General features: G+C 44.3%; 3 protein-coding genes across 4 annotated transcripts; 2 read left to right on the top strand and 1 right to left on the bottom strand.

The window, feature by feature from the left end:
* Positions 1–2,691: 2,691 nt before the first annotated feature.
* Positions 2,692–9,503, top strand: samd10a (sterile alpha motif domain containing 10a). Of its 2 annotated transcripts, none has more exons than XM_080014689.1 (5): positions 2,692–2,938; positions 4,467–4,648; positions 7,622–7,790; positions 8,007–8,115; positions 9,218–9,503. In XM_080014689.1, the coding sequence occupies exons 1-5, from the start codon at positions 2,926–2,928 to the stop codon at positions 9,381–9,383; spliced, it is 639 nt and encodes a 212-aa protein (XP_079870815.1). In that variant the 5' UTR covers positions 2,692–2,925; the 3' UTR covers positions 9,384–9,503. The 2 variants fall into 2 exon arrangements, with proteins under 2 accessions (XP_079870815.1, XP_079870816.1); XM_080014690.1 differs by having other exon boundaries at positions 7,975–8,115; positions 9,218–9,381.
* Positions 9,504–10,618: 1,115 nt separating this feature from the next.
* Positions 10,619–18,221, top strand: uckl1a (uridine-cytidine kinase 1-like 1a). The gene is made up of 14 exons (XM_080015006.1): positions 10,619–10,790; positions 11,741–11,928; positions 12,112–12,218; positions 13,110–13,280; positions 14,018–14,089; positions 14,184–14,373; positions 14,498–14,559; positions 15,074–15,255; positions 15,390–15,483; positions 16,053–16,115; positions 16,210–16,332; positions 16,578–16,685; positions 16,863–17,019; positions 17,976–18,221. The coding sequence occupies exons 1-14, from the start codon at positions 10,726–10,728 to the stop codon at positions 18,053–18,055; spliced, it is 1,662 nt and encodes a 553-aa protein (XP_079871132.1). The 5' UTR covers positions 10,619–10,725; the 3' UTR covers positions 18,056–18,221.
* A 3,333-nt stretch (positions 18,222–21,554) lies between these two features.
* Positions 21,555–26,282, bottom strand: LOC307241829 (uncharacterized protein; the record flags this gene model as incomplete). Its single annotated transcript, XM_080016070.1, has 6 exons — positions 21,555–22,094; positions 22,263–22,400; positions 24,196–24,743; positions 25,672–25,705; positions 25,924–25,981; positions 26,149–26,282. The coding sequence occupies 6 exons, from the start codon at positions 26,280–26,282 to the stop codon at positions 21,555–21,557; spliced, it is 1,452 nt and encodes a 483-aa protein (XP_079872196.1).
* Between the last annotated feature and the right edge of the window lie 699 nt (positions 26,283–26,981).

Raw genomic sequence — 26,981 nt, 5'->3', positions numbered from 1 at the left:
TAAAACAGCTAAACAAAAACAAAGTAAAATCTTTTGTATGTTGACCTCCATGTGACAGAACAAACAAGATTAATTGGTCACAGCCCGACACGAACCGGATCCTTGTTTCCTTGTTGTCAAACTTTATTGAATTAACGCGTATGTGTATTCTGAAGAAGATTCAGTTCCAATTCAATTCTGTGGGAATGTACTGTATATTGAATGCATATGCCTGTGTAGTGTTTTTGGTTTTGGTTTTTTTTTGTGGGTGGGTGGGTGGGGGGGTATTTTTGAAGTTATTTAGTAAAACAAATGTTGTCTTGAGCAAACCTAATTTAATGGTCACACACAAAGGTAGTTTTCTGCCACACTTTACATTTGCCTGAGGGGTGAGTGTGTTTGTTGTGGTGCAGTGTATACATAAGAAGACAACCTCCACTAAATCTGACACTGGCTATATTATAGCATTCTTCATCTGATATTTGTCATATTTTGTCTCTGTATGTTTTGATAAATAGCTGTGGCTCTGTGGCTCATTGGCAATATTAGAACCCCCCCCCTTTACAGAAATATCTCACAATCTACAGTATATAAAAAATTCAAATGTTATGGTGTTAAACCTACAGTTCTTACCACTTTAAGGCTTTGACCCTTCTCATAATCAATAAACAAATTCTGTTTGAACTGTAGGTTCAAGGTTTTCAGCAACAGTCATAATAATGGAAGTGGTTGACAATCACAAGACCATATTATGTCATGGCAGGGTTAGACTTAAAGTTAATATGTAATAGGAGTAAACAGCAGAGAGGGTGAGGGGGGTATGAATATTTAATGGTAAGGGATTCCTTAGTAAAACTCTGCAACAAAAGCAGCTGCTCAGCGTGTAAACCTCCAATGTATTCTATTAACAGTTGTAGGGACTACTGGAAACAAAGAGAAAGAGTCGCTGAGAGGCCGAGGTCAGGCCTTGTTTGCTGATTGTCTGACGGGCAACCAAAAAAAAGATTTGCAGAGATCAAAATATACGTTTTACAACTTTTAATCATTAAGGAAATCAACTTAGTAAAACGTGCAGAAAATATACTCAAATAATCATATAATCATAGACGGTGACCCACTGAACTCCCCCTTTCTACCCCTGCCATGCAGGTGAACAGGTGATATATGAACTCGTGTCCCCGCCCACATCCATGTGACCTGGTCCCAATCACTGTGATTGGGGCATAACAAACAAGCAACCAAAATAACCCAAAATATAACCATCACAACATTATCCATTTACAATTCATTCACAATAAATCCATTCATGGCTCCGACAACGGTTGAGGCACTTTGATGTTCCCTCCCGTGGAAACTCTTCTGCAGGGTGTCTTTCATCTCCCGGCTCCACAACAAGGTCAGATGTGCGCACTTTAGTTTTATTTTCCCAAAGATCAGCCCTGGCCTATGTGCTGTGCCATAAATAATGCCCATTAGCCGCTTCTAATTAAGATACTTGGTACTAATCCCGCCAATATGTTCTAAATGTTACCTCTATACAGTGCATTGGGATATTTTTCATAAAAACTCAGTTCGATCTCGGGTACGCACGCCCGAGACCCCAATATTATCTTTTATTTCCCAAGAGCATGTGTCGTTGTGCTTCCGGGCACAAACACAGTCATTAAAAAAAGGTCTCAACGACCTAGATTGGTGCGGTTTTTTTAGTTGGTTTTTTTTATCATGTAAATATTGTCCAATGTCCTGCAAATGCGCTCCCCACAAAGAGGGTCCGACGTCACGTGTCCCTTCGGGCGCTCGCGCACAGAGCGCTCTTTCTTTCGGTGACGCAAGACGCGGAACGAGTCGTTCGCAGCGAACTCACCCTTCAAATGACTCGGGAGTCGGGGGCCACTACGAAACAAATACGCAAAATAATGAATCCTCGACTCACAAACTCAATATAATGACCATATGGGGAAATGGTACAGGGGCTTGGCATAATTGATCTCTGATTTATACTTAAATACTCGTATTCCACCAACATGAACAATTTTGACGGAAGTACATTATTTTTCTGATTCCCAATTTGCATCCCCCCTTGCCAAAATGATCTTTTCGAGAAGCCTCTTTGACTGGCCGAAAAAGGTTTTGTGTGGTCTTCATGGTTCACGTTCTTTCCTCTAAATGAACAATATTGACAGAGTTGCAAACGATCCCCGTTCTCACAGTCAACTCATGTGACTTGTTCGTCGTAAAACCACAGGAATCAAACGAACGAAGGCGTTAGAACGAATCTTTATTTACATTTTTATTGTTAAATTATTATTATTATTATTTATTTATTTATTTTATTTTTTTTTACTGGGTGACTCTTCAGGAATCGAATCTTCAAAAACGAGTCGAACCTTTCACCACTACTTTCTTCAGTCCGGGGAATTCCTGTACGGTGAGCGCGCTCCAGTCCAATCTGCCCGCGTGAACGCGCACGGGCTTTTTTTGGGCTTTTTTTTTTTTTTTTCTCGAGGCGTCTTTCAACGTTGCTCCGCCGGCTCCTTAATTACAGGCTCGGGGTGCGTGGAGGCTCTGAGAAGAAGCAGCGCGTCCGATTCTCACGACACCGACGAACCTCTCTCTCTCTCTCACACACACACACACACACACACACACACACTGAGGCAGACAGACACATACACACTCACATACACACATACACATACACATACACACACATAAGCAGAAGCAGAGTCATCCCTGCAGCCCTAAACAACTTCACACCAGTGGATACTGAGCTTGCAGCGCGGAGGATGGATCACCTCCTCTTTCCCGAAGCACACTGATCACCAGGACAAAGTTTGTGGAATGGGGCTGTAGAGCAGCAACGCGACAGGGAATCTGTCCACTCTTCACACCAGACGATGGGACACTTTTACTAGAGCGAGGACGGAAAGACAGGGTCCCAGGGACATGGCGGTGGACGGTAAGGAGGGTGGGGTTTTTTGGGAAAATGGTTTTCTGACAAATATTTCTAATAAATACGCACGCGGCCGCAACAGTTTTATTCTCCCCTGTTTGCCCAAGGCAAAGCGTGCACAACTTGGATTTTGTTGGCTTGTTTTTTTTGTTTGTTTGTTTGTTTTTCCTTTCACCTGACCTGCAGAACTGGTTTCAAAGGGTGCTGGCGTGGTGAGTGGGGTCTGGCTCAAATGAGATGTGTGTGGACAGTGGGTTGGTGCTGAAAAGGACAGCGCCCTCACCCACCGACCGCAGACAGGACTAGTGTTGTGGTCACTTGTAGGGATGACTCCATGACTAGAATCACCCATCAGTTAGAATAGATGCAACTTTTACAATCCCACAGCTGTAATATGGACTTATATTTTGACTGGAAAGTTGTGTCTGTTTTCCTTTTGCAATGAAGATTTTCTTGTCAAACAGCAGAAGTCAGATGAGAGTTGGTTCCTGATCAATAAGAAACATACTCATCACCGTAACGCTTATCATCCATTTTTGCACGGGTGAGATCTGTGAAGGGTTACAGATGTTGTTTTTGTCCCAACTAACAGAAAGAGAGACTCGCTATCGAGCCGTGGCACAGAGGAAAAGGTTGATCAAAGACTTCTTATTCATGATAAAAAAAAACCAAAAAAAACAGCCGAATCAAAAGGCGGCTGATTTGGGTGGATGATGGCAGGGTGGCTCCTTCTGTGCATTTCTCCCGGTGGGGGAGCCGAGTACGGGGGTAATTGTGAATGATGCAAAGGAAGGGCACAAAGCCAGAACACGAGACACTCTTTCATCTTTTCACATCCTCTCCCCGCACCCCGATATCAGCCCCTCTTATTCGGCTTCCCTTTTAATCAAAATGTGAGTTGATTCAGGAGAATCTAATGAACACCACACGCACACGCACACACACATCTGCTGACATTGCTTCAAACTCGGCACAAAAAAATATCCTTCCACTCTGGTACATGAATCAGTCGTGCCCCATGGCTTTTCCAGCCTCCCTACTAGTCGCAGGGTATTTGCTCTCATACCGTACCACACTTTCTTACTGGATCCATAAATTGCTCCATACACTACTGGATGTTGGGAGGCCACCTGCTGTTGGGTGAATGTGGATTTCCGCCGCCGGTCTGCCTGAGATTGATGACAAAACAACCCGCCTTTCACCACATAGTTCTACAGTCGAGCATCAGCTGCCTCAATGCGCCTGGTGTTTTGTCAAAGGGCTGAGATGCCTTTGAAATGTCACCTCACTCGACAGCTCCGTTTACAGCCCTGTCAGTGGAAAATTCCTCACGCTGAAGTCATTAATGAGTGATCACGGAGTTTGACATTTCACCTGGAAACATGCGCGTAGGCCAAACGTCGGATCGAGTCACAAATGATTGTTATTGAGTCCCGAGGGACGCGGTGCTGTTGTCACTCGACCCAGTGCGGGAACCATAAAAAAACCAAATGTCATTTTGTTTTGTTTTTTACCCCCTCCTTTCACTCACCAGCCGCATCCAGTTTTAGTTTTTGCAGGCCGGCTGTGGAGTACAGGGCGCTCCCTGAGGACTTCAAGCGTCAGCTGAGTCGACGTGCAGGTGGGAACCTCACCTGGCACGATGGGCGTGGCCAGAAAACAGCGGGCGGCAGGACGGTGAAGCTGCTGCAGCAGCCCGGCACCGAGGCCCTGCAGGTACACCCGCACCTACACCTGCACACCTGTGTGTTGCACAAAGCACCGTTGTTCCTATCGGCCAATGTGGGGCTTCAAAGTTCTGCAAATAGCCCTGGAGCAAGCTTTGCTTAACTTCCCAACATGCTGTGGGATTAAAGGATACCGCTAAAGTGATGGGAGCTTATTTATTTGGCTTATAAAGCTTATTACTTATGTATTTCTTTTATTTGCATGTTTCCGACATTGCCATTATTATTAAAATATGACATGCTGTGATCATTTATTTATTTTGGTTTTGTATTTATTCAACAAATTTACACACCTAGTCACATGCTGCCCTTTTTGCAAATGTTTTGCTTTGCATGAGAATGGGTAGAGAATAATGCAAACCAAATGAACCTGTTTTTGTTTGTGTGCAGGGTTTTTTGTCTCCCGTGAAATGTTCTGTAAACACTATTGTGGGATCCTTACGCTCCTATGCTGTTTATATAATAGTTTGAGTTGAATAAAAAACATAGAATATATTTTGAATTTACCCATTATTTATAAGATTTGCTTTTCGCCAGTCCCTTTTATTTAGGATGACTTTCAGATGCTTTTTTTTTTCTTGTTTGTTAGCTCTTTCCCTCTCAACTCTCCGCCTAAAAGAAGCCAGGAAGAACAATCTTGTCTGGCAAATGCACGCGCTTGGCCTCCATTGTTGGAAAGGGGCACTTTGTTAGCAGAGAATGGAAGATGCTCTCTCCCCAGCGGGCTGGTGAGCCTTGCTACCTTTTAGCTTGGCTTTAAATAGAACGCATCCTCTGGCATTCTCCATGTGTGTACTGCTGCACACCCAGTCTGCTGACTGGGAAGATGAAAGAAAGTACTTTGAGTTTGGTTTCTAATGACTTCAGCCATGTGAACCGCACTTGTTCTCCCTCGGTTTTACCGGGGCCTACGCAATGAATCTTCTCCTGGTCCTCCTAAACCCTCATGTCAAATGTAAGTGCATTGAGAGTCTTTAGAAGTTTTCCATTAATTCTGCCCTTCATTTGTCCCATTAATACCACCACAGTGGTACGGTTCACAGTTCTATCCTGCCTCGCGTCCCTCCGTGACGAGTCGCCTGTGTCTTTGTTTCACCTCATAAAAGGCTCCTTAAATAGGCACTCAAAGCAAAAGCCGGAGCTCAGAACATATAACTGGTTTGGAAAGATAACAGAATTGCAGGAAAAGCTTAGTTTGTTGTTTCAATCCTCTTGGGTGGCTTTATTGTATTGCCCGTTTCCTTGGAAGGAAGCGAAGCGTGTGTACAGTGTGTTCAGTGAGGTACGCATAATATGCTGCACTGTACCAGTCCACTGAGGAAGACATCATCCGTGTTTATTTTGTAAATTTTGGCAGCATAAGACAAATCTTCTCCCATGTATGTATATTCTTTGATATTTTATTTGAACTCACTGTATATAATATTCTTATTATCTATGTACTTGTAAACCCTCTAGTCCCTCTCCCTGCTGTAAATATATTATATTAAAAAAACATAAGTAAAACATAAAACCAGAGTACGCTTCGTACAAGCGGGAAATGTAAGAGTAGCGATTAAAAACGAAATTGATATGTGCGTAAAGCATTGCATTTTATAAAAACCCTTTAATGTCGGACCTCAAAAGGTCATTGGTTTTCTGAAAAAAGATGCTTCTAACACATCATGCACACATTATGAGGACCGCTCCCCCAACTCCTTACTGTACACTGAAGGCGGATAGTATTTTCTTTGAACTTTGCAACCGTCTCTGGTTCGAAGGAACAGAAGGCTGAACTCATTGAATTTTCAAAAGTGAATGAATGATCAAAGGTACGCAATAAGTTCCATATCCCCTAGATTAGAAACCGGGTTTATGATCAAATTTGCCGGCACGCTCGCTGCACTGTTGAGGAGGTGGCTGTTTTTTCTCGTTAGATTTCTTCGTATTGCAGCCTGCAGTAACTAATTTGCATGAAGATACGGAGACGGAGCCTTTTAACAGCATTCACGCCATGTTCCCACTTTGATGGAATTCAGTTCTTCCAGTTTGTGAAGTCGATGTTTGTCCGTCCGTCCGCCTGCTGCTGATCTGTCTGTCTGCCCTGTTATCTGTGTTCCTCTCACCTGTGCGACCGATTTGTCGAGGCGTTGTCGGAGTGGCTTCGGAGGATCTCCTCTCGGGCGGGTCTGCGGGCCGGCGGATGCCGGGGGCCTGCGGCAGGGTTTTACAAGATGTCTCCCTGCGGATGCACCCCCGGCCGGATCAGTGGATCACTCCAGAGATTTGTGGAAGCACGAGTGCGGTCAGAGTCATGTCTCCCCCACTGGGGACAGCCAAGGTCAAATCCAGCCCCAACTAAGTGGAGGGAGCGGGGGCGGGGGCAGGAGGTGATGGCATGTACAGGAGGGAACATCTCAGGCCGATAACCATGATGCACTGAGTCATGAGCCCCATCTCTGGTGACTACGGGCTTGGATCATCAAGCTGGAAGTAAAAACTGAGAAAGGGCTCTTGTTAATTATGTCCGTGTGTGTGTTTGTCTCTCTAAAAAATATGTTGGTTTTTTATTTTACTGTTTAAGGGTCATGGTTGATGTTACGTTTATTGTACATCAGCATATTCTATCTTAAGTTCCTCTTTTTGCTTCACTGTTTATTTCATAATTTATGTAAAGGACCGTATATTTTATTTTTGGACACTTTATTTTTATATTTCTCTTTCATTTTTATTTTCATTGTTTTTCTGTTATTTTTACGTTATATATTTTGTTTATCAATAGGTTTATTGGATATTGCTATATCTTATCGTGCACCTGTTATTTATGATATATATCATATGTTATACTGTATATACAGTACATTGCCATTTTTCTTTTCTATTTTTTAAATTTTATTGTATTTCTTTATTATTATTTTGATGCGATCTGCTGTGACAGCTGCAGTTCCCTTCGAAGATGAATAAAGCATCCATCTCTCTACAGTGCCGCACCAGTGACAACTATGGCATTTACCACACAAGCCCGACGCAGCCGAGCCTGATGCGTCCGGTGGTGATGTGGTCGCAGCAGGACGTTTGTAAATGGCTGAAGAAACACTGTCCGCACAACTACCTGACCTACGTGGAGGCTTTCTCCCACCACGCCATCACAGGTTACACTGACTAGAGAATCTAGTGGGTCAAAAACAACAGCAACCTCATTACAATTGTTGTTTTTTTTAAATTGTAGTTGTTTTTTAAACTAAGCAATCTTTTACGCAACTGATTTTGCTGTTGTTGTTGTTGTTGTTGTTGTTGTTGTTGTTGTTGTTGTTGTTGTTGTCGTCGGTCGAGCAGGCCGTGCTCTCTTGCGTCTGAACGGGGAGAAGCTGGAGAGGATGGGGCTGGTGCAGGAGACGCTCAGACAGGAACTTCTGCAGCAAGTTCTGCAGCTCCAGGTTCAGGAGGAGGGACGCAACCTGCAGCTGCTCAGCAGAGGTCAATTATTAGTATTTTTATTTTCTTTCATGCTCAATTTATCATATTTATAGGTCGCTTTGGTGAGCAAAGTAATGATCAACTACAGTACTTGAACCACTAATTTTACGGGAGTCGTTAATACAATAAAGTAGCCAGCTTCCTTAGCCTTGATTGAAAAGTTTAGGCTTGATTGAGTGAGGAAAGGTTTATTTTGGCCAGAGGAGCGAGTTCTAGCTCCACCAACTGTGTTGTGGTCAGTCCCTGCGTCAAAAAGGGTGTACTACTTAATACGCACTACATTTGGGTACCATCGTTCAGTTTGTACTACGGCCACTGCATAGAAACATTTACCCATGTTTTGCCCTCACAATGCGTTGTGGGATACGCTTGCCAGAATACTGTGCAGTGTTTGCAGACTATAATAGTTCACCAGATGTAGTATGTCATCTCCGGTAGTTTTCGCATGCTATTTGAGAACACTATAGTTTTGGGCATACTATGCGCTATTTAGAGAGTTAGAAGAAAATTTGGCAAAAAAAAAATTTAAATACGCTGCCCCTTCTTCCTGGAATAATGTACGGAAGGACCTGAAATCATCTGAACTCATTACTATTTGGGAATTTAAGTCGATTTTAAAGGATCATGAAAAAAACACTCTTGGTCAATGCGAAAAAAAAATTCACTGAAATCGCTTTTGAAAATTTGTACCTTTTTATGCATCATAAATGGATTTTTGTCTTTGACCTTGTGTTGCATTTTAACTGGATATTGTGTTCATTAGTTTGTGCTGTGTGACAGTTGTATGTCTTTTTAACCTGTTTATGTTTTTTGTTGTAACAATGTTTATGCAGCTCTCTTGGCCAGGTCACTCTTTAAAAAAGAGATATGAATCTCAATGAGACCTTTTTACCTGGTTAAATAAAGCATGTATATATATATATATATATATATATATATATATATATATACACACACACACACACACACACACACACACACACACGTGTATATATATATAAATTGGCGAGGGGGGAGGAGGGGAGAAAGAGAGCGACACTACACTGTCTTTTCTGGTCTTGAATATAAATCAAATATTATAATTTTACTTGTTATACTCTAGGTTCATTTGGAAACATGTCGTAGGACTTGGCCTCAGGAGGAAGATATGGATTCTGTGGATGGTGCCTCGTCAGGAAGAAAAAAAATGGAAATGCAATTATGGACGAACTGTGTCAATGACTAACATTTCTTATTCCTGCGTCAGAGAATGGTTACTGCGGCTATGAGAAGTCTAATGTTTGAATTTGTCCTTTTCTTTATGTTGGTGTAAGGAGGACATACTGTCCTGATAGTAATGGACTTTAAAGACACGCAGAAGGTCAAATCTTTTGGTCCTATGGAGGTACTCTGACAATAATTTATAATAATATGTATGTACAATTTTTTAAATAAACATATGAACACATTTCGCGGCCATGTTTACATTTTTTGTAATATGGAAGGATATATTATATTATATTATATTATATTATATTATATTATAATAAGAGCAATGGACTCGGCGAAAGCACATAAACAACTACATTACCCACAATCCTCTGGGAGGCTTATTCCTAGCAAACGCGTGGAGCCGCTGCTCGCTTCCCATTTTGAGGTCGTAGGATCCCCGTGGAAACGGCGTGCGGGGAGACAATGTCGTCCCGCTCGGACAGGTACATTAACTCAGTATATCAGTCCATATTTTCATCCTTGATTTTTGATATTTGTTTGAGTGCAGCGCGTGTACTTTAGGCTGCAGTTGAAAAGGCGGCCGCATAAGATGACAGTTCATTTCTAACCTCCTACTCCCAGATATCTGACAGGCGATGGGTGCACACAATGAGAACAAAAACTAGGCAAATATGAATAATATAAATGCACTAAGCATGAGAATATTAATGCGTGCGTACAAGCGCAAAGAAGGGTGATTCTGGCTCCTATAACAAACATCAGTGTCCTATATACAAAATACATTTATATTATAATGATATGCGTTCCTCCCTGACACAAATACTATATATATATATATATATATATATATATATATATATATATATATATATATATATATGCGCCCTCCCTAGTTACCCTCCATAAATATATATATATTTATACCAATTGTCAATCGTCAAGTTATTCCTGTGCGCTATGGGTTTGCACTGAATTAAAGGCAGGCTCAGTAATGCAGGTTGGCTCCCTCTGCTTACAGGTGATCTAATAATACTGACCAAAGAGCTGTGTGCAGTGATCCTCTTAGCCCTGCAAACCCACACCAAGAGAGGGGCAGACAGGCAAAGGAGGACAGCGGAAAATGTGTATATAATTTAAAGAGGGCAGGGGCAATGGAATTACACATGGCACCGTGTTCCCTCATTTTAATGAAATGCATTGCTTATTAGGTCGGCGACATCGAGCCGTGCTTTGCGGTCGGTGATGTATTATTCTTTTGGTAAGGAGTTAAACCTACGTCACCTTTCATACATTCACTATCTGTTCCATCGTTGAGGTTTAGTGGATTCCATTGGAGTGGGCTGACCTCTGCCAGCCACGCTGGAGGGTGGCGGCAGGCTGTGTTTTGCTGAGGCAGACATGGCTCTGCTCGGTGGCACCGGAGCCAGAATATCTGGTTGCTGGTCCCTGAAGACTGACCACAGGTAAGTGCTGAGCTCGGGTCTCACGATTACCGCTGCCACCGACAGCGGCTTGTTTTGTTTGGAGGTTAAGCCGCCTGCGTGGTCTCTCAATGCTCCGTGAACAGTCAGGGCTGGAGCTGGGCTGCCGGGCTGCTCAGGCAGGTGTTGGTGAAGCTTCAGAGGTGAAGCGACACGGGAGATCTGGGTTACCTCGCTTGGTTTCTCGGGGCTGCGGTGATTACCCTGCACGGTGTTTCGCTTGAGTTGAGTCTTTGTGGACCGCTGTCTGCAAAACATCCATGAGTCATCCGCGTTTACGCTAAAACAGGGTAGTCGTGTGTTGTGTTGCCAGGCAGCAGACTGGGAAGGAAATCTCCGCTCATTTGATTTGTAATTAGTGCAAGTCCCCAAATGTACCCGCGGAGGGTTTCGATGCGGCAGCCATGCTGACGTTCAACTCCGGCTCTGCTGTGGAATCAGCACGGGCGCGATATGCGAAATCAATGTCAACCGCCGGCTGTGCCACGTATAAGTTTGGAGATTTGTTTAAGTTTCACTCACCGACCCAACAAGTAGGGCAGGTCCACAATATTTTCAGATAACAACGTGGTTTTTTTTTCATTAGTTCACAGCAGACGGAGAGTAATAGGAAAGTTGTGCAGGGAATTGAAATAGCACATGAAACCGCTTCGAATGGCGGTTTCCCCCAACGCCAATGGCTCCACCGCGTCCCCCTTCCTGCGCTGCTTCGCAGGGAATGAGGCGGTGTCACATGAGACACTTTCCTCTCTCCGTGTCGAGCTGCCGTTTCGGGTCGCGCCGGGGGCGTCGAAGTGCGGCGACAAATGGCCCCGGACGAGCGGAGGCCGAGGGGGGAACGCGGCGTCCCCGCACTGTTAACCTGTCTCTTGCTGTAACACCACCCCCCCCTCTCTCTCTCTCGTGTTGCTTTTCTGCCGTTTCCCCCACAGTGGGAGTGGGGAGGACTCGCTCGACAGGCTCCTGCCGCCCGTCGGGGCCCCGCGCCGAAAAAGCACCACCTGCCTGAGCAAGACGGAGCCTCCGCTGCTGCGCACGGGCACGCGCACCATATACACCGCCGGCCGCCCCCCCTGGTACGACGAGCACGGGGCGCAGTCAAAGGAGGCCTTTGTCATCGGTACGAGAAGCACGGAGCGTCACCTCTGGATGGTTGTGCCGAGTCAAAAAAAACAAACAAAAACAAACAAACTCCTTTTTTTTGTGCTCTCGTGTCTGGGCTGTTATCTCGCCGTGCCCCGCTAAGCCACACGTTGTGCTCCTCATGACCATAATGAGCCTCTGCTGCTGTGTGGACCTGCAGGGCTGTGCGGGGGCAGCGCCTCAGGGAAGACCACGGTGGCCAATAAGATCATCGAAGCTCTGGACGTGCCGTGGGTGGTGCTGTTGTCCATGGACTCCTTCTACAAGGTGGGATCCACATCATTTCATGTGGTCCGTGATCAAAAGTGTGACTTGTTGGTACAGAGGTTTCTTGTTGATCACTTGTTTTTAGGTTTCTTGTGTATTGCCAATTTTTTTTAAATTATTATTATTATTTCCTATTGTATTGATGTGAGCCGTTGCAGTTTCCCCCTGAGGATGATTATCTTCTTCAATGTCTTATTACTACGTTATCAAAGATAGATATCATTAAAATACCATTTGCCATTTTTTTCAAGATGTGTGGTATTATCCGAAAAATAAGATACTGTATCAAGGACATGACATGATGAGAGTTTGAAAGTGATCCATTTATAAATCACCTGTCAAATAAGGAAGCACAGTTTCAACGTGCTATTATTTTCTCTGCTCACTACTCAAGATAACTCTGTCTGACCATTTTTATTTTTATTTTTTATTTTTTTGGATTTCTGGTCTAAATCACCCTACCCAGAATGCCTGAGTCTTAACCACATTAATCACGTCGGTCATGGACTGTTCCTCTTGCTGGAACAGGTAATCCCTGTTCCCTGTGTGGATTCTGCTGCAGCTTTTTATAGAAGCACAGGGAACAGCCTGCGTGCCAAAGCAAGTCCAACACGGAACCTTCAAACATGAACATATCTGCATATCTCAAGTTATGCACATACTACTATGCTACTGTATATGTAGCTCTGTGGTTATAGGAGGGAAGTGGGGAAACATATACTCTGAATTCTAGTTCCCACGTTCAGGTTGGCGATTGTAATAATCCTCTTGAATTGATAGTCTGCGAGGGCATATTGATGTTGATCCTGGTGTAGATCCCTTTCTAGAACCCACCCAAGAGGTTTTGTTGTGAAAACCCCATTTTACACTTTGTTCTCCACCCCTCTGCAGGTACTGTCTCCTGAGGAGCAGACCTTGGCAGCGAGTAATGACTACAACTTTGATCACCCGGGAGCGTTTGACTTTGAGCTGCTGGTGGCCACGCTGCGCAAACTGAAGCAGGGGAAGAGCGTGAAGATCCCCGTGTACGACTTCACCACGCACGGCAGGCAGAAGGACTGGGTGAGAGCTGCCTTCATGTCCGCTACGCATCGAATGCGTAATCGCATCCCGATGGCTGGATCCTCCCCTCTAGTAGCCGTCGGAGGAACCCGTGTTTCCCTTCCCAAAATACGTCAGGGAAAACGAATTCCGCACCACATCGCGTTCTAGCTTTTCGTGTGCGGAATCCGACTCTCCAAAGGAATGAATGTACTTGTACTTCCCCGTTTGTTAGTAGTCGTTTGTCGTATTTGGTGTGAAGCAGGCTTTAGCATACAGCACAATGACCCCCTTTTACAAGGAGAACGCCTGAATATGGATTTATCTTTTCTTTTTTCCTGTTTGGGTAAATATTTAAGTTGCGCTATTTAGTTTTCGGAAGTTAAAAGATAGAATTATTTTTGCAAATAAATGCAAAATATATTCCAGTGTCGTGAAAACTTGAAACGGGAATCCGCAGTAAACAAGAGGATTTTTGTGGTGGAAAGTGGTACAAGCTTAATTATTTCCAGTTTGTCTCTCTGACCTCTGGACAGTCTCTGTTTGTTATTGAAAAAAATATGTGATACTGCACATTATATATCTTTCTATCCAATTAAATCTTATCTAATGAACATTTATTTTTTGGGGAAGTTGAGATTTTCTTACCAGTTTGATCTACTCCAATAATTGATGATCCCAGATAATGATTGATAATAAATATGAATCTGTTTGTTTTTAATCATATATCGACATGTATTTCACTTTGTTGTACGCAGAAAAATGTTTACGGTGCCAGTGTTATCATATTCGAAGGAATTATGTCCTTTGCAGACAAAGAGCTTCTTCAGGTAATGGGACCTGGTAGCTTTGTCATTTTCCAAAATGTTTTTTGATCGTACAACAGCTTCTTCAAATGGTTTAAATGGTTTGTTCATGCTGCAGCTGCTTGACATGAAGATCTTCGTGGACACGGACTCGGACATCCGGCTGGTCCGGCGGCTCCGCAGGGACATCACGGAGCGCGGGCGCGACATCGAGGGCGTCCTCAAACAGTACAACAAGTTCGTCAAGCCGGCCTTCGAGCAGTACATCGAACCCACCATGAGGCTGGCTGACATCGTCGTGCCAAGAGGTGAGAGTTTTTAGTAGAAAGCTGAAAACCTGATAGAGAGGGATAGCGAGGGTGGAGAATATACCAGCAACCTGTTCATACAGTTTTGATGTGAAGTAATGTATACTGTGCTCCACTGCGATAGGAGGTGGGAATATGGTGGCCATTGATCTGATAGTCCAACATGTCCACAGTCAGCTGGAGGGGGTGAGTGTAAATACATTAGAGGTTAGTGCCACCATGTGGCTGTATCATATAAGCCCCCAAACGCACACATACATTTTACATGTATTTTATTATTTCTTATATGAGGAACCATTTTAATAGCTATTTAATGAATATTGTAGCTCCTAATTTTTCTCTCTCTTTTCTCTTAAATATGAGAATATGTCAAAAAGCTTAATTTTCTGTCTGTTATTCTCCTGTCTATCTCTTTCACTCTGGTCTTTCTATGCAGCGTGAGCTCAGTGTCAGGTATGGTGATATTTACTATATCGCCCCTTACTTTCTTCATTCCCTCCATCGCTCCAGTTAGAGTCATTTGTTAAAAGATAATGTTCCTTCCCTTCTCTGTTAAAACGATACTCCCTGTCGTTCTTTACAAAGTCATTCTGCTTCCTATCTTTTACTGTTAAGTAGAAAAATGTGATTAAGACAGTATATCTTATCCAAACCTTGGGATTAGAACAACCCTCCATGTTAAATCCTGCACCTTCACCACACTGACCTCTCTCTCGCTCTCTCTCTCTCTCTCTCTCTCTCTCTCTCTCTCTCTGTCTCTCTCGCTCGCTCTCTGCCCCGCAGGGCGGTGCTGGCCTCTGCCCAGCAGACGCAGCCCCTGCCACAGACATTAAGTGTCTTGGAAAGCACACCACAGGTCAGAGGCCTGCACACCATCATCAGGTCGGTATCTGTGGCCCCCAGGTACCTCCTGCTTGTTAAACGAGATTGAAAAATATTGTAATGGGTCAGGGTTTGTTTTTTTTTGTTTGTTTTTTCTAAAGAAAATGACTCAACCTCCCTTTTCTCTGATGCAGGAATAAGGAGACCAGTCGCGACGAGTTTATCTTCTACTCAAAGAGACTAATGCGGCTCCTCATCGAACATGCACTAACCTTCCTACCATCACAAGTGGGTAGACTCTACTCCTTACTGATAGATGATGATAGATGAGTAGATAGATAGATAGATAGATAGATAGATAGATAGATAGATAGATAGATAGATGGATATAATAAGATAGATTGAAATTGCGGTGTTACAGCAGCTCACACTAAAAACAATAGATAATAAAATGTAATTGAATAGAAAGGTACAAAAGCTTTGTAATGTACAATAAACCAAAAAAATAACAACAAATAGAAAAATTGCCAATATACACTAAACCTAAAAATGAACAATAAGCTATAAAATAAACCTAAAAATTAACAATAAACTAAATGGAACCAAAATGTAGCAATAAACAATAAAAGTTAACCTAACATTAGACTATAAACAAGAAGAAATTGGGAATATACAATAAACCTTGAAAATGAACAATAAACCTCTCTAACAATAAAAACAATAATCTCACTACTAGTACCAGTACTAACACTAGTAAAAATGATACTCCAGACTGTAACCCTTTCAGTGTTTTTGTTTGTGGTTTTTTTTTTTTTGTTTGTTTTTTTTTTTCATTATTGTATATATCTTTTTAACAGCTGTGCGTGGTCCAGACTCCCCAAGGTCAGGAATACGAGGGTCGTAGTTTCAACGGCAAAGGGGTGAGAGATATCCTGCTTCCAGGTTCCTGTATTTTCTCCTCAGGGATTCCACTCACTGTCACTCATGTCCGTCTGTCTCTCTCTCTCTCTCCAGATCACAGGTGTGTCCGTCCTGCGTGCGGGCGAGACCATGGAGCCGGCGCTTAGAGCCGTGTGCAAGGACGTCCGCATTGGCAAGATCCTGATCCAAACCAACCTCGACTCAGGAGAACCCGAGGTGAGTGACATGATAGAAGAGGATTTTATTTAGGAAATGTCCTCCCAAAAGCCATGTTTTTGAGTACACCAGTCCATTAAGGCTTCTGAAAGGACACTTAGAAACACAAATGTTTTTATTTTACTGTATTTTATTCTTCCACATGGTGTGTCTGTGTGTGTCTCCTTGGTAACCGGAATTTGCCCCTTTCCTGCTTTTGTAACCATGGTAACCTATCTCCTCCTCCTCATCTCCGGCCTCTCCAGCTGCATTACCTGCGCCTACCCAAAGACATCAGCGAAGATCATGTCATTCTTATGGACAGCACCGTGTCTACAGGCGCTGCGGCCATGATGGCCGTGCGTGTCCTATTGGTGGGTGGCGACGGCGTCTAGCCACAAGTTCCTGTCTAATCTGCTTAACATTTTGTGATATGATTCCTTTTTTTCTGTGTTTTTTTCTGGTCATTTACTCATTTTTGGAAATTTCATCCTGTGTTAAATGTTACGTTGCATGATATTTTTGGTATTTCAGAGTGTTTTTCTGTGCAGGATCATGAAGTCCGGGAGGACAGGATCGTGCTTGTGTCGCTACTCATGGCGGAGCTCGGCGTGCACTCTGTGGCCTACGCCTTCCCCCAGGTCAAAATAATCACCACCGCCGTGGACAAGGGGGTTGATGACTTCTTACATGTCATTCCTGGCATCGGTAAGTGGAGTTAATGCATTAGAGATGGATGGATTGATACTTAATTCAACACCCAGAGGGAAATTGTGGCCTTACAGCAGCTCGCATCAGGACAATAGGCAATAATAATAAATTAATAATAATAACAAAATTGCATTGACATTTCACTGCATATATGTATGAAAGTATGTACATGTATGTGACGAATAAACCTCTTGAATCTTGAATCTTGAAAGGGAAATTTACTACTATAAGAAGAAGAAGAATCATTTTATTCGTCTCACAGGTGCGAATGCACTTAAAACACACATGCGCATGCAGGGAGTGGTGATGACCACACACACACACACACACACACACACACACACACACACACACACACACACACACACACACATACACACACGCAGGGGGTGGTGGCTGGAGAAATTCAGCCTCTGCGTTTCTCCCGTCCCGGCCGTCCTTCCTCCAGGGGGCAGCCAGGAGCAGTGGGCCCTCAGTTAGTCGGCACCCAGGGACCAATTCCAGGTGCAGATCCATGTCGTGGTCAGGGACAGGAAATGTTCTGCATGTTTTTAATTGGGTTCCTCTTATGTTGGAGGAGACCCATGTGAGCAGAGGGAGAACATGCACACTCCGCACAGAGAGGCCCCTAATCAGGAGGTGACAGTGTCAACAGTGCCTCATGTGGGAATTGAATCCAAGACCTTCTTGCTGGGAGGCAGCAGTGTGCATCACCGTGCCTTTTTTAAATCACTCAATTTAATCTAATTTAATAATACATTATTATTTTGTGACAACCACCACGATGCTGTATGCCAGACAGTAGCTGCCAGCAGGTTTGGCTTTTTTTTTTTTGTTTGTTTTGTTTTGTTTTTCACCTATTCATGCTGTGTATTGGGGTCAATATGTATCCCTGTTTCATGTACTGTTTCCCTTTTTTAAGTGTGTTACTGTGCATTTTTCTCTGTTAACAGGGGATTTTGGAGACCGCTACTTTGGTACGGATGGATCAAACAGCTGGAATGAGGAAGGGGACCGGGAACAGTCCTGTTGACGCCTCCATCACACACTCTAGTCCTTATTTTATTTAACACCTCCAACCTGGTTACTGTGAAAAACAACTGTGTTGTTTTGTTCATTTCCATCTCAAGTTTTTATGTAATTATTTTTGTTTAATTTAACACTGACGAGACGCTATTGAGTAAAATGCATAATGTATATTTGTTGTATTTATATAACTGACTTAATTGTTAGTTTTCTTTCAAAGGTTTTTATACTCAGATGTTCACTGAACTAAAACAGCATACAGTATATATACATATATTTTATATATCAATATACAAGTACAATTATCACCTCAGGCACACTAGTACACAAAAAATACATATGTCACACTTACACATACATACATTTCACTTCACTTCAATTTAACGTTTTTCCCCCCCTGTAATGCATCATGAATCCTATAGGGGGCAGTGTGGTGAACATTTGGCTTCTTTCATGGTGACTTGCCAAACCCTCTAGTGCGGACCACCAGGATGGACATGCAGTCCTACACACCACATGTCTTTTCAGTCACTTTCAAGCCACAATTTCACAAAAAAGTGAAAGTATTATTTTCATCCCATGATGCAACTTGCTGCTACAAAGCCCGATGTAGTGGCTGGTGCTAAAATCCTTTATAACAGCAAAGGTCTTTTTTTGTGGGGTATTTTTTTTTGGGGGGGGGGTGCTTTATGTGGACATTTGCTGTGCTGCACATAGATCTAACCATTGGAAAAAAACAGCACGTACATCTTTCTATCTTTAAAACGTCAACCCCTCATCCGTGTATTTCCACGCGCGCCCCACGCAGGACGGAGCGTGTCGCGTCGTGCGGGGTCGTGCAGCTCGGCACAACGCGCTCTAATGGACGAGGTTTTCGGGTGTCCCCTGTGCGTGCGTGCGTGTGCGTGTGGGAGAGCGAGAGAGAGAGAGAGACAGAGAGCCGGCGTGATCGTGGATGTCACGCGACGCACGCCGTATCCTCCAAGACAGCCAAAGACAGTCGCTGGCCCATGTGACTGCTGCCTCAAGGTTAACCTGTTACTATGGAGACAAGTCCACCAATGGAAATTCAGCAGACGGTTGCGATGTTGACTGCAAGCTTTTTGTTTTAAGGGGTGACCTATTTTATTACCCCCCCCCCACCCCCTTCCCCTTTTGCTACGCAGACCCCACTATACAGTACTGTCTCACACACATGCACACGCATGGAGAGTTACACTGATTTTAAAAAGCACGGGTCGGATACACACATGCACACACCATGGGAAACGGGGGCTGCGACTTTGTATTCAGAAAGAATAAATCAATCCCATAAATGTAGTTGTATACACATCAAAGCTTGTTGTTTTTGGGTTTTGCTTTTTGTTAAAGAGGTTAAGTCTGGAGCATCCATGACCTTCGTGTCCGTTTGACTGAAGACATGCCTATACAGGCAGCCTTTTGAAATCAGAAGAAAAGATTTTTGTTTTTTGTTTGTTTTTGTTTTTTTTTTAATTGAAAGGCATTTGGTCAGGCCTGGATCTTTTTGTCCAAAATGGCAGAACTAACTCCCGTCGCTATTGAGCTGATTCATCACCTACTGCACGAGACAGGCGGATCAAGGCCCGGACGCGCCCGCTCTTAATTTGGCCTCTTTCAGAAGTAAGACTATGAGATCTAATGCGTTTTTAAAGTGCCACTTTATTACAAAAGTATAAACTTGACTGACATTTTTCATGAATAGTAATCTTAATATAAAACATTACAATCTTTTGCACTTTAGCACTTAATTACACGCTTTTGAGTACAAGACCCTGTCGTCTGAATAGCAAACACACCACATTAGCTGCCACATTGAACTCCGCAGGGCTTCCAGGGGTCACACCGCAGCTCCACGGCCTCCAAAGGAACAAACAGAACACATAGAAATTTACATCGAAGCCGTCTTTTCTTTTTTTTTCCTCTTTTTTTTTTTTTTTTTTTTTTTTGCAATTGTGTTACTCGATAAGTCATTCCAAAAACACAATTAAACATAATATTAAAAGATAGATTTCTTGACACCAATGATATATTTATTATTCTTTCTCTTTTTGTAATGTACATACACATTGCATCAACATACAGTATAATCACATTGCTCGTGGGGAGGGGGGTATTTTGGTCACGGCGGTGACGTCATCATCATTTACCGTCGCCGTCAGATCAGCTGTCATTTTTGCAGGACACCCTTTAAATGCAACTCCTCGGCGAATGAATCTCTGCTTCGAATTTTCTATTATTTTTTTGCGTCATCGCTGCGACGTGGATATACTTTTTAAACACTGACGACAGAGAGCGAGCGAGAGAGAGAGAGCGTCCGTCCGTCCGTCCGTCGATTGAGGGATGTCGAGGCCGAAGGTTATTATTTTTATTTATTTTTTTTGCTAATACACATTAGTTCCACGAGCTTTTGGCGAAACCGGCGCGGGGCAGAGACCGTGCCCACGGGTTTGGGGGGAGGGGGGGGTTGCGTGGACCGAGCCGTGCCGAGCGTCCCGTCCCAACCGCGGCTGCAGGTACAGAGTTCCAGTCCTTAATCTAAAACCATATTGTGCTCTAGAGAAATAAAAAAAACAGCAAAGCAACACACAAGAAATAAACGGAAACAACCGACGACAGTCGAATAAAATAAAATAAAACCATTCATATAGGTATCACATGACAGTGCTTCATTTTTTGTTTTGCATTTGAGATTTTTTTTTTTCCGTTTTTGTGTTGTTTTTTTTTAGCATGCAACTCGTAGCAGGCAGAAGTGCAGAAACGGAACTGACAAAGTAAAACACTTCATTTACAGACGGCAGTGGAAACAGATTTCAGTCTATGAGATATGAAACAAAAATGTGAACGAGGGAAAAATATCTGGCGTCTGTTTTTGAATGAGAACATGGTCAAAATTAGTCGAAGCTTTTTTTTGAAGGAATGAAAAATGTGCAATTTTGTTATAATACTCTCATAATTTATTTTACTCTTGGTCCCTGAGCATTCAAGTATTTTGATTAGTAATTCATTCCTTTATATCATTGAAATTTCCTCCAGAATCGTTACTGACTACATGGAAGGCCTGTCTGAAGCAGACTAAGTGCTACCAGAGGATTTCACACAACGTTGTGCTCATTCCCCAAATAGTGGTCCCACTAGGACCAGACAAAACTGTAGTACTACTTTTACCCGCTAGAATTGAGGAAGAATTTAGGCTTCTTTTATTTCTCTGAACTTGTGCTTTGCACATATATCATTGATATAGAAGTGCTACTATGCTGCTATCATCTCCAGATGTCTCTGCGATGATGTTGTGCTCATTTATCATTTCCAACCTTTGGATTCCTTGTAAGGTTAATAGATTGACCGTTCTGCCAAGGTCAAAACCCAATGACCCTCTGCGTTGCTGCCCTAAGGCCTCTGGCCTCTAGAAGGCAGGATGTCATGACTTGATGTAAACAGTATGTATGAGTGAGCATGAGAGGAGCGCGTCCTCGTGCCGGGAGGCTTCAGAGCCCCGTCACGTACATCTCCATGCCGTCGTTGAAAGTGAAGATGGTGGTGGTGCTGGAGGTGGCGGAGCCCTGCTTCAGGTCCCCGATGCTCTCGTACAGGTTCTCCCCGGGCAGCAGCAGGGCCTTGGCGGGCAGGTGCTGGAGCTTGGGAGTCTGCTGCGTGGGCGGCGGGGGTGGGGGCTGCTGCTGCTGCAAAGGCTGCTGGGGTTTCTTCCTCCGGGGTCGAAGGGTGGCACAGGTGTTGGGGGGGCGCTCCCGCTTCCACCCGCCACCGCCCTCCATGTTCTCGTAGGCCGGGTCGCACTCCTCCGTCACGATGGACTCGTAGCAGTGGTCGTCCAGGGGCCCTCCCACGGCCTTGCCCTCCTGCGGGGCCCAGGTCTGGGGCTTGACCACCACGCTGAATCCCCCGTCCCGGTCCCGGTCCCGGTCCCCTCGCCCCAAGGTCCGGAAGCCCGGATTCGCCGGGGGAGACCCGGGAACGGCTCTCTTCTTCTTCCCCGGTTTACACACCTTGGAGTACATCTCCGCCACCTGGGACAGAACAAAACCATTTCAGTGTGGAAGCACAAATAAATCAAACTAGAAGTGTACACACACACACACACACACACACACACACACACACACACACACACACACACACACACACACACACACACACACACACACACACACACACACAACCACAACCTGACTCACTGCGGCGGCAGAAGGTTGTATATTCTCTACTGTGTGAGCAACAAGCGGGCCGAGGGCTTTATTTTGGAGCACAATGAGGTCATCGTCCTCTGGGGGCTTCCAAATGTACTGTTCCCCGTTGCCCATGAACACAGCTTCCTGTTGGCAGGTTAAAAGATTGTAAAAACAAATGAACTGGCCATAGTTTGATATCTCACACATACATACTTCAACATACAAGCACACATATCTTATCCTATCTTATATATATGTATATCTCTAATATTCTTATCGTATATTTGTTATACAAAAAAACCCCACTATATCAGTTGAATTCTGCTTGTTGGCCTCAAAAGCTCAGCATTTACAACATCAGATCCCGGCTGTGCCTGTTAATCACATCTTGAGAGTTAAAAAAAAACCAACCGAACAAGACCATGGCAAGAATTATAAAATGTGCTTTGTTCGTCGTTAACTACGGTAAAAATTCTTCAAATTCAATGGCAAAATTCAACTTGAACCATTTTTCTAGAAGTAATTCCCAACATCTTAGAAAATTAGATTGTGTTTCACTGAGTTAAAACATTTTTTTTTAGGCCTGTAGGACACAGATGAAGCAATTTCAGTATAAAAACACGGATCCTTATGCTTTATAATATTTGCGATGGCCCATTGCATGTGGATCAGCGCTATATGCTGGATTGCTCCGTTTCAATGTGTTGCGTCATCCACAGAGAGCAAAAGAAAGAGAAGAACTACAAATACTCTGAGAGCAGACTGCGAACACATGAATTGTGCATGTAGTTAGTGAACCCGGGTCAGCGGGACTGCTGTGACCCCGCTGACCTCACACAGGGCAGCAAATTCAGTCCCAGTGTCGCCCAGAAGGAAGCGTGGAGGATTACACCCTACGCAGATGTAGGCTGCCAGCGCCGTGACCATATGGAGCCAGCGATACCAGCGAGAGTGCTAATCCCTCACTGCCACCAAGAATCCGACTTAATATAATAATGCATTTTAACAACTCGACGTGTCAGTCAAAGAAAGAGAGGACCCAGGAAGTGCACACATCGCACATAATAAGCCATTGTGGCGCCGCGTTGCAGCACGGTGCGCCTTTGAAAGAAGCTGTCACATCTTCCTCAACAGACCTGTGTAGCGCTTTGTTCAAATCAAAATACGATCCAAGAAAAAGCACTCTCCAGACCATGATGATGAAGCTCAATTTCAACTGTAAAGCAAAAGAAAGTATAAAAAAAGTCCCGAGGGAGCTCTGCCGAGGCCTTGGCCACGCTGCACAATGCAGCGAACATTCAAAGGAAGGATGGAAATATCAGGAGGATTACCATGACTTGTCTCGTCTAAGTATCGATGGGGAAGCCACGCGTACCTCAGCATTCCTCACAAATCTCAAATCGCACCAGATATAAAAGGGTAGGAGAGATAAGAATGATCACAATAAATGAAAATAATCTATATTCCATAATAATCACAAGGGTCTCAGTCTCATCTTCCATTAAAAAAAGACACCTGATCATCTTTTATCATTAACGCCCATCCATTTGAAGTAATTTAAAGTCATGGACGAGATTACCCGCGACTTAATTAAAAGATAAACATATAATCTATATAATATTCTACATAAAGAATACATAAAAAATATTCTTCATATGTCAAATACATAAGAATATTTTTCTCAATTCCTTTGTATGTAATAGGAATGAAAACCTGAGCACGAACCCCAAACACACTTCCAGAGAACCAACTTGTGAGAAGACATACATAGACATTTCTTTTTTTAACTTTTTAACATCTTTTCATCCCAAATTCTAAATTGACAGACCTTTGGCTGTCAAATTTTCAGAAAATACGGACGGGCCAAATTCCATCCATTGTGTCTCATTGTCTGATCTTCAACGACTACATTAGGGCACGACAAACATGTCTTACGCACCTTTGGGAAGGAGGGCAGGTTGAAGGCCTCCACGTTCCTCCGAGGCAGCTTCGTGCTATGGGGGTGGGGCGGTGGGGGGGCTGGGTGCGAGGGCGGGGCGTGCCGGGGGGGCGGGGCCGGCGGCTCGCCCATGTCCGTGCCGCTGTCCCTCTTCTGGGGGGCCTTGTCGGCCTTCCTCAGCTTGCGGACGCAGGCGTACTCTGCCGGCTCCTGCGGGTGCGGCGGGGTCATGACCTCGGCCTCGGGGAGGCCTCCCTCGCCTCCCTCCCCGTCGGGGTCCGGGGGCGCCGGGGTGTTGGCCGGGACGGCGGGCGGAGCCGGCGTGTCCGTCTGCCCCGCCCGGCCCACCATGGCGTACAGGGAGTCGTCGGCCCGCGTGGCCGAGGATTGCCGGCCGACCTCCGAGTACGTGTGCTCGCCGTCCTCTCCGGTGCTGGAGGGGATCTGGGGGAGCTGCCTGCCTTGAGGACGAAGCTCAGAGTTAGACCGGCGGCAGGAGAGGAGCAGCAGCAGGTCCATGCTGGCTGGACGCCTCTTTTTAGAGGCCTCTGCAAGGCACACACAGGCCGCTGTTACCACCTACAGCAGCTACGTCACTCTTCCTACACAGCTGTTACTACGTCGCTGTTCCACCATTACTACATAGCTACACAGCTATCGGGGAAAAAGCTCCTCCGGAAAACACTCGTGTCATTCAAAAGAACGACGTTTGCGAGCGCGAACGTCTTGAGAAAGCCGGATGGTAATCAGCAAAGTCACGGAATGAAAAATTCAAGAGCGGCTCTGCCCGCAGTAAATTAGGGAACGACTTTGTGATTCATTGGGTGTTTTGCTTGAGGACAAATAAATTAGCTTTGTTTAATCCGAGAGCAAACAGGAGCGGGACGGGAACACACCCCCTGCTTCTCCAACACACACCACCACACACAGTTAGCTTCTCATTTCTCGTAAGCGGAGGAGGCTCCAGACTTTATCTCGGCTTTCGATTTTTAAAGGAGAGACACGTACGATATGCTCAAACAGGGAGATGGAACGGATCAGGGTCACAACAACAACACGTGATGTGAATACTTTTTTGGAGAGCTATTTTCCCTTGTAACTCGACTTCAAGCGGCCTCAGAAGCGATGGATGAGTCACTTGTTCGCGGTTCACATGGATTCACCAAATTGCTGTGTATTATATTAAAAGTTTGTTCAGAATATTCAAATGACATTGTGTTCTGGGCCCCCAGGATGAACATGATGTTAACCACTCGACCGATAGCCTCTTCGGGTCGACCCATAAATAAACCATAAGTATATTTCTGGCTTGTGTATTACCTTGCGAACGCGCTACACACTTTTCATTGCATGATGTAAAACACAAAACAGTACACGTGGGCACAACAAATCTCAATCAGTTGTGGGGTGGTACGTAAGGGATGCACTCACTTTTGCCATTGCAGTTCATCTTGTTCATCTCTGTGTCCGATTTACTGATGGACCGCAGCTTTGACTGCCTGAGTATACCCTGACACGCACACATACACACACACACACACGCACACACGCACACACACACGCACAGACACACACACACACACACACACACACACACACACACACACACGCACACACAACCAGTTAAATGGCAATTAGCAGTGAAGAGGGGCACACACAGATCACAGATCCCTAGTGAATTTGGTAACTTGAACCCAACTTGAACACAAACATAACACCATGTCCTACCATGTCCATGAGGCGGTGTTTTCCACCTTCGCCGGAGACATTATGCGTCTTCCCTTTCCTATAGTTAAAGAAAAAAGACCACATGAAACTGTGACAAATGTGAACCTGTACCGTTGGGGATGTGGATGTGTGTTTGTGGCTGTGTGTGTGTGTGTGTGTGTGTGCGTGTGTGTGTGTGTGTGTCTGTGCGTATGAGATTGGTGCACGGGGGGCCCGGGTCCCGACCTCTGGCAGCCCACGCAGAGCACCACGATGAGGATGGTGACGACGAAGGCTGAAGCAGCAGCGATAGCGCCCAGCAGCAGGACCTTGCCGTAGGGAGGAGCCGTGAAGTTCAGCCCGTCCTGCATGGAGGCCATGTGGGAGCGCTGGCGCTCGCTCGCTGTCACACACACGCGCTCACGCCCTTACACACACATGCACCCGGGGAAGCTCCACAGTCTCGCTGGGATCTGCGGCGAGAGGGTGTGAGAGAGAGACGACTGATTACAAAACTACAAAACGACAGTAACCTGGAAAACAAACTGAAAAATTACAAAAATCTGATATTGCAATAATTATGGTCAATAGGGATTACTGTTTGTGCTCTCATAACATATTGACACATACCTGGATACACAACACATGATATTTTAGAAACAATCATTAGTAATGTGAATATTATGACCAAGCAGGTAGAGGCGCTGATTAGAACAACTTCACTGTAATTTCACTATATCACAATATATACATTACAATAACCAAAGTCCTCCATGACTCCTCCTCTATTCTCATATCACAATATTAATATTGTATCGATATATCACCCAGCAATAGAGCTAAGCAATCAGCTGCCAAAAGCTTCAACAAAAAGTTTATTTATATAACACCTTTCACAGACACCGGTCACAAAGTGCTTCACTATCAAATAAAACCCGAGATAAAAACAGATAAAACACACAAGGGAAGACAGACACAAGTTCAAACATAAAACACATGCTTACCTAAAAGCCTGTCTGAACAGATGGGTTTTAACTGCTTTTTAAAGAACTGAATTTCAATTTCCCCTCATCCTTATG

This window comes from Zeus faber, assembly GCF_960531495.2.
Source record: "Zeus faber genome assembly, chromosome: 15".
Classification (NCBI taxonomy): Eukaryota; Metazoa; Chordata; class Actinopteri; order Zeiformes; family Zeidae; genus Zeus; species Zeus faber.
Note: the sequence above shows the minus strand (reverse complement) of the source record. Positions and strands in the feature narration are given on the sequence as shown.

Bases quoted from the DNA above. Each gene is read 5' to 3' on its own strand.
- uckl1a (XM_080015006.1), top strand. From the start codon at position 10,726: ATGGCTCTGCTCGGTGGCACCGGAGCCAGAATATCTGGTTGCTGGTCC. The intron at 14,560-15,073 runs GTGAGTGTAAAT...CACCTTCACCAC, and splicing joins TCCACAGTCAGCTGGAGGGG to ACTGACCTCTCTCTCGCTCT. The intron at 15,256-15,389 runs GTCGGTATCTGT...TCTCTGATGCAG, and splicing joins GGCCTGCACACCATCATCAG to GAATAAGGAGACCAGTCGCG.
- samd10a (XM_080014689.1), top strand. The intron at 7,791-8,006 runs GTTACACTGACT...AACGGGGAGAAG, and splicing joins CTCCCACCACGCCATCACAG to CTGGAGAGGATGGGGCTGGT. The intron at 8,116-9,217 runs GTCAATTATTAG...GTTATACTCTAG, and splicing joins CCTGCAGCTGCTCAGCAGAG to GTTCATTTGGAAACATGTCG.